At 42.6% G+C, this 7,653-nt stretch overlaps 1 protein-coding gene across 1 annotated transcript; it reads left to right on the top strand.

The window, feature by feature from the left end:
* Positions 1-1,184: 1,184 nt before the first annotated feature.
* Positions 1,185-5,686, top strand: RPL34 (ribosomal protein L34). Its single transcript, XM_065907497.1, has 5 exons — positions 1,185-1,244; positions 2,229-2,302; positions 2,385-2,484; positions 2,773-2,876; positions 5,571-5,686. Exons 2-5 carry the CDS (start codon positions 2,238-2,240, stop codon positions 5,653-5,655), a joined length of 354 nt encoding a protein of 117 aa, XP_065763569.1. The 5' UTR covers positions 1,185-1,244; positions 2,229-2,237; the 3' UTR covers positions 5,656-5,686.
* The last annotated feature ends 1,967 nt before the right edge of the window (positions 5,687-7,653 follow it).

Raw genomic sequence — 7,653 nt, 5'->3', positions numbered from 1 at the left:
ATTGAGGCAGGAGAAGAAGAGGACAACAGAGGATGAGATGGTTGCATGGCATCACTGGTTCAATAGATGTGAGTTTGAGGAAGCTCTGGAAGTTGGTTTATGACTGGGAAACCTGGCGTACTGCAGTCCATGGGTTCGCAAAGAGTTGGACGTGACTGAGGGACTGAACTGAACTGATGAAGAGCCACACCAATTCCAGAGCTTCCTGTTGGAACAGATAAGGCCTCAGTAGTAACCACATTGTGGGTCCCCTGATTTTACCTTTCTTTTTTCCTTAAAGATGTATTTTTTAAATGCACTCCCCAATACACCTGCATACAACTCTCTCTCAGTATGTAAAGACCCTTTTCAGCCGTCTTCCTTAGAGCCCAAGGTGCTCTTCACTTTTTTGGATGTCCTGAGCCCCTTTGACAATGTAATGAAAGCAAAGGACTCTCTTCTTGGAAAAATACACAGAGGCACTTATGTAAACATTTTTTTTCTTTCTCCTCATCTTTAAGGCCCAGCTCAAACTCTACCACCCATGTGAAGCCTCAAGAGACTTTTTGCACATAATCCTAAAATCAGTCACCATCTATTGAGTACTCTCTACAAGAAACTGTACTGAGTGCTTTAACTTCATAATGCCTCTGATCACGAACATAATTCTGCAGTGTAGTTACTATCTTTCTTTTGGAGATTAAAGGACTCACCCAACATAACGCAACTAATAATCAGCAGATAATGCATTAAAAATCCTAATTTGTAAAACTTGTGCTTTGAACGAATGTCAAGAAAAAAGGAGCAGTTAAGGATACTAACTTCTCAAAGGTGACCTAGTGCGAAGTGTCAGAACTGGGATTTAAACTCAGGCCTAACCCCAAAATTGATGCTCTTTAAGTTCAATGTGTCCTAGCGCCCGTGAGAACGGGAAAAGGTAGATCCTGTCCCACCCCCTTTTGCAGCTAGCTCCTTTATCTCTTGTTTCTACACCGATCCCCAAATGACCTCTGTATGTCGCTGTTGCGGTAGGCGGTAGGCTGAAACACAATCCGGCCCACGGAGGGGAGGCACGTCGCTTGACGCACAACGTGGCTGTGTTATGAATCCCCTCCACGGAGGGGCGCTACAAGACTGCCGTACAACATGGCGGCGTCCTTGTCACCACGCCTCTTCCGATGACTATTTCCTGTCATGCGCGGTCATATTTGACCCTTGACCCCTCGAGGACTTCCTTTTTCCTCTTCCGGGGACGGCATCTAAAGGTATGGTTGCCTGTTTCTTCGCTTTATCGCTACTGCACTTACAATCGGCCGCCATCCGGGGAGTTGCAGGGACCAGGGTCTCTCAGGCACAGTGTGTTTACCTAGCATAGGTGTAAGGGCTTCGGAGCTAGATTGGTGGTTAGCTGATTTTAGCTTTAGACATCCTTCGATCCCGACCTTCTCTTTGAATCAGTGAGTGCCCGGAGCTCACCACCCCTGGCTTTGCCGCCTTCGCAGTCCAGCGTTAGGAAACAAATGAGTTTTGTTTCGGCCACTTGAAACTGCGAAATCGCGGAACGTTCTTATGTGTTAGGGCCGCGTTTTAACGCCGCGCCTGTAGCTGTGCTCTGGGAGGGCCGACGAGCGGCATGTCAGGGTCATTTCAAGATGCTTTCTAAGTCTGTTAGCAGAGAAGATTAAAGTTTTAGTTTGGAATTTTCTGTCTTGGTTTTGGAGAGGCAGACGGCCAGTTCCGTGTCGGCTGACAGTTCCAGTGTAATGTGTGTTTTATTAATATGTTATTTGGGGTAGTTAACTGGAAAATGGGAAGTATAGCTGTCCATCGGTGTTCTGAGGGATTATTCCAGGAAGCCGGAGGATTCCAAAATCGCTGGTACTCGAGTCCTTCATATAAAATTTTCCCGTATACTTTAAATCATCTCTAGATTGCAGCAGCAGATTGCTCATAAAACATAATACAATGTAGACGGCTACGTAAATAGTTATAAGCACACAGCACATCAGTTTGCTCTTTGGAACTTGTTGAGATTTTTTTCCCCTTGAATAAAAGGAAGTAAGTATTTTTTATCTGCAGTTTGTTCAATCTGCGGATACAGAATTTGCGCGTAGAGGGCCAGCCATAGTTTTAAAACATGGAATCCTTCTCATAAGATACCTTAGTGCAAGGATAGCCTATGTAAAAACATACACGGGTAATGTGTCAACTCTGTGATCTTAAGGTTTTTTAATTTCTTACCTATTTAGGCATTCAGGATGGTGCAGCGTCTGACGTACCGCCGTAGGCTGTCCTACAATACAGCCTCTAACAAAACCAGGCTGTAAGTATTTACAAAATTTAATACAGGTATTGTCATTTATTCTGCGGAATGCTGAGCTATTGTCTGTTCTCTCACTTCCTAGGTCCCGAACCCCTGGTAATAGAATTGTTTACCTTTACACCAAGAAGGTTGGGAAAGCACCAAAATCCGCATGTGGTGTGTGCCCAGGCCGACTCAGAGGCGTGAGTGAACCTTTTGCAATAAGTAACAGGGGTTGAGCTTCTGAACATTAATTCCTCCATAAGAGAGTGAGTGAAGGAGAGGTCACCAGTAGGAGGGTGGGGATTTACTAAGGGTTTATGATCCAAATCTGAAGAACATAGACTTTCTTTTAAAGCCTGTAAGACAAGTACAGTGAAATGCTGTTGTGTAGATCGTTAATGTTTACACTTCACACTCATCAAATATCAAGGAAAATTTCTGTTCCTGTTAAAGCTTCACAAAATAATCTCAACATTTTCTTTATGCAGGTTCGTGCTGTGAGACCTAAAGTTCTCATGAGGTTGTCTAAAACGAAGAAACACGTCAGCCGAGCCTATGGTGGTTCCATGTGTGCTAAATGTGTCCGCGACAGGTAAGTAACTGAAATCAGAGGGGCTGTCTTAAGTGTGTGTGTTTGTGTGGCACTGTGTGCTAATCATTAGAATAGTGAAAAAATAACAAAAGTGGCATATTCTACAATCCTTGCTTGATTGGGGATAATTGGTGCTGTAGGAATTTAAAAATTATATTAGTTCCAATTAATTTAGTAACATTTTGACATCTTTATGCTGTGTAGAAATTAAAAGTTGAGTCCCGATCCAGTAAGAAGGTTAGGTTGATGATGGGGAGTGGAAAGTAAACATTGTAGAAATAAAATAGCTGGGTATGGTTCTGATGTGGTTGGAGCAGCGCATTGTGGGAGATGTTGGGAAAGGTAGAGATGTCACAGGTCAGGAAGGGCCCTAAAGGACAGGTTTTTGGCTTGATTCTTACAGATGTGGGGATTGATGAGGTTTCAACAGGGCAGGGAAACCTTTGGGGTCTCGGAGACTGAATGTGCCCCAGTGTGGATAGTAAAGGCATTCAACAAAGGGTACATGCTTGGAACGGTTTCTCTACTTTGTTAAGGCTAAGGAAATGGCACCTACATGAAGCCGAAGGCTGGACTGGGGATAAAGGGGGTTATTGGGAGATTGTTGGGTCTTGTGGATATGCCCAAGGATGTGTGTGGCGTGTGTGTGTGCTCAGTTGTGTCTGACTATTTTCGACCCTGTGGACTTTAGCCCATCAGATCCCTCTTTGCATGGAATTTTCCAGGCAAGAATACTGGAGTGGATTGCCGTTCCATTCTCCAGGTAGTGGCATAGATAGGAGTACGGTGTATAAGGATAATACTTGCTCAGCGGTTTTATGATAAACACTGTCAGGGACTTGGTCCAGTGGTTAAGACTCAGAGCTCCCAATGCAGGGAGCCCAGATTCCATCCCTGGTTGGGGAACAGATCCTGCATACTAAGCTGTGCGGCCTTACTGTTTTAAAAAGAAAAGCTGTCAAAAGTCCCATCAGGGAGGTATCAATCTATTATTTTTTTTTTGGACAACCCAAGGCTTGTTGCTTAAAGTTTTCATAGCTGGTAAGGGGGTTCATCCCAGGTTTTGTTGAGGCTCTTGCTCTTAATTAACCTCACTGGCTGCATTAAGTTGTCTCCAAAGACCTAAGTGAGGGATGGGATGGGGAGGGAGGTGGGAGGGGGGTTCAGGATGGGGAACACATGTAAATCCATGGCTGATTCATGTCAATGTATGGCAAAAAACACTATAGTATTGTAAAGCAATTAGCCTCCAACTAATAAAAATAATTGGGGGGGGGGGGGCAAAGACCTAAGTGGAAAGATGTGAGAAGTGTTGGTCTTTATAAGATAAATTGGCTCAGAGACGTGGTTTGCTTCCAGTTCATTCAGCTTGTTCTGTGAAGTGATCTGGCTCAGTGCCTGTACCAAATCTCACCTCACCTTGTCTTTCAGGACTTAATTTGTAAGGGGAGGTTAGGTGTGTTACATTGATAGAAAGACAAGCAAAATATATGTAACTTACACAGGAAAACTTAACTATGGTTGAAGTTTGGAGAAGTGACATTAAACTAGCTAAGAATCTGGGGATAGTATTTGAGGTGGAACCTGAATGATGGGTAAGTTTTCACAAGAGGTGAAGAGGGCATTGCCGATCGGGACTGAGCATGGTTCAGTCTGACATTTAGATTCCAGAGAGAATGAGAAATGAAATTGGAAAGGTACATTGGATGAATAGGTTGTGAATTTCAAGGTAGAGGAGCTTATTACCAATCTTTGGTTCCCGGGCTCTGCTGAATGTAACCCCATGAGCATATTTGTTAAAAATGAGGCCCTAGCTTCTGGAGTAGCTAGGGTGTAGATCTGTAGCATAGCTTAAAGCATAGCGTTTGCTGTGACACTGAGGGAGTCTGTTTTGCTCTGATAAGAAGGATATCAGCTATTTCTGTAGTGTGATTTCATCTGGGACATTTGAAGGAGTCAGAAACCCCAGGGTTTGGAGGGTATCCAGGGGTACCAACGGGGCGCATGGGGGTGGGTTTCTGTGGGAGTTAAATGAGTGCTTTATCTGTGGAAGTAGCTTTAACAAATGGTAATGAGGGCTTGCTGTTTGCCAGGTTTTAACACACTGTAATAATAGTGATAAATAAAACGCTTTCCTCTCTCAACCTGGACCCTTGGCAGTGAAAGCTCAGAGTCCTAACCACTGGAACACCAGGAGATTGTTGTGCATTTCCTCTCTAAAGGGACGTTCTAAGACATGTTGATTAATGTAGTAGTTTTATTAAAAGTCTTGAATCCCAGTGATGAAAAAAGCTGTCATAAGTGACAGTCTCCTGTGGGATGAGTTTATAGTTTATCATGGCCCAGAAGAGTTATTACTGGCATAAAATTGAATTAACCTGTTTTAAGTTCCAGTGTAGGAAGAACACCTTAGGCTGAAAAGGTCTGTCCATAGAATCTCAGCTTAAGGTTTAAATCTATACCTGTGTCGGTTTCCTTTACTCTTCTGGGAATCTTAGCTGATATGCTCAACTCAGTTCTTTTCTCCCTGCTCCCCCCCCAATTTATTGAAGTAAAATTAATTTCCAGTGTTAAAAGACTGATTTTTTAAACTTGATTTTTAATTGAAGGGGAATTGCTTTGCACTGCTGTGTTGGTTTCTGCCGTGCAGCCATGTGGCTCGGATTTTTTTTAAACTAGTATTTTCTTTTCTAGGATCAAGCGTGCTTTCCTTATTGAAGAGCAGAAGATCGTTGTGAAAGTATTGAAAGCACAAGCACAGAGTCAGAAGGCTAAATAAAGAATGAACCATTTTTGAGTAATAAATCAAACGCCTCATTCTGTTGCTTCTGTTGTGATTTGTTAGTGTACAGGTTTGGTTTCTGTGGCAACTAGACAGTCCCCACACACACACTACAATTTTTAGTGATCACTTTTTCTGAAAATAATTGGAGGTCAGTGATTGCTGGAATTTTGATGATACCTCTAGACAACATTAAAATATGGAGTGCAATGTAGTTTCTCTTAGAGGCTATGTTATATTGTTTCTGTTAATAAATAATGTGAGAGTATTAGTCGCCCAGGTGTGTTCGACTCTTTGTAACCCCATGGTCTGTAGCCCACAAGGCTCCTCTGGTATTCTCCAGGCAAGAATACTGGAGTGGATAGCCATTCCCATCTCCAGGGATGGAACCCGGGTCTCTTGCATTAATTGCAGGTTCTTTACCTCTCTAAAGATTTTAGTAATAGCTCATTCTTGCAGTATTTAGACTATCAGTGGACTTCGCTGGTGACTCGGCTGGTAGAGAATCTGCCTGCAATGCAGGAGGGTCAGGTTTGATCCCTGGGTGAAGAAGAGCCCATGGAGAAGGGAATGGCAACCCACTTCAGTATTTTTAACTGGCAAATTCCATGGACAGGAACCTGGCAGGCTGCAGTCCATAGGGTTGCAGAGTGACATGACTGAGCAGCTAACACTTAAGACTATATCAAGTATTCTTGAAAGTGGTCTACATAAGCTCTTCTGAATTGTCTTCCAAGATCAGTTCTTATAAGGTCATTTCTTAGGACATGTCAAGCTTATTTCCCATCTCAAGGGAGAGTAGAAAGCAGGTTCTGTTTTCACAAGCCAAGAATTTAGAAGCTGGAAAAGTATCTGAATTCTGTAAAATTTGACCTTTTCCCATTTAGGTGTTTACTATTAGTATTAGGTCATGAGGAGTGTTTTCTCTTGATTAAAATCAAGGCCATGCCCTTTAACATTTTTGCAGAAGAGCCATGGCAAAACTTAAGTGGCCAGGTGGCACTTGAACTCACAGCCATTATAAACTTATTAATGATACTTAATGTCGTCTCCATAGCACTTAACATCTTAATTGTGTGAGACACAACTATCTGTGGTGATTTCTGGCTTACGAGTGAGGGGTAAATTGAGGTGTAGGTTTTATATATTACCCAGAGCCACTTATGTTGCTAGAATATTTGCAAGTGGTGTGTTCATTGACTGAGGCACCCCCAGTAAACAGCATAAGAAACAATAGCCCTTATGTTTAATCACTAAAATTTTTATTGGGCATATAATTGAAAAACACTGGATTTTGAGGTAGATTAAACCCTTCTCTGCCTTAGGCTGACTGCATGAACATGTGATCCTGTAGTGTTGTGTTTGATAGAAATTTAATTAAAAGTTGGTACTTTTAAAATAAATTCAATTACTTGATTGGCTTATAGAGTAAATAGGTGTTAAAAGTCTTGAGTAGCTCAGCATGAGTTCTTGTCTGTCAGGACTCTTCCCTCCCTACTAAAGACAGTTCCACTGAACAGCTTGACAGAAGAAAGGACTAGAAAGTTTCTGCAAAATAAGTGGATTAACTTAGAAATTTGAGAAAGCCAAAGCATTAAAGTTTCATACTTCAGATGGTTTTTTTTGTTGTTGTTGTCCAGGGGCTTAGTTGTGTCCAACTGTAATCCCGTTGACCAGGATTCCAGGCTTCCCCATCCATTTCCTGGAGCTTGCTCAAACTCCTGTCCACTGAGTTAGTGATGCCATCAAACCATCTCATCCTATGTTGTCCCCTTCTGCCTCTGCCTTCACTCTTGCCCAGCATCAGGGTCTTTTCCAATGAGTTGCCTCTTCGCCAAAGTATTGGAGCTTCAGCTTCAGCATCAGTCCTTCCAGTGAATGTTCAGGGTTGATTTCGTTTAGGATTGACCGCTCTGATCTTGCTCTCCAAGGGTCTACTCCAGCACCACAGTTAAAGGCATCAGTTCTTCAGCACACAGTCTTTTTTATTGTCCA

Source organism: Muntiacus reevesi, chromosome 16 (assembly GCF_963930625.1).
Source record: "Muntiacus reevesi chromosome 16, mMunRee1.1, whole genome shotgun sequence".
Classification (NCBI taxonomy): Eukaryota; Metazoa; Chordata; class Mammalia; order Artiodactyla; family Cervidae; genus Muntiacus; species Muntiacus reevesi.
This window is presented reverse-complemented; position numbering and strand designations above follow the sequence as displayed.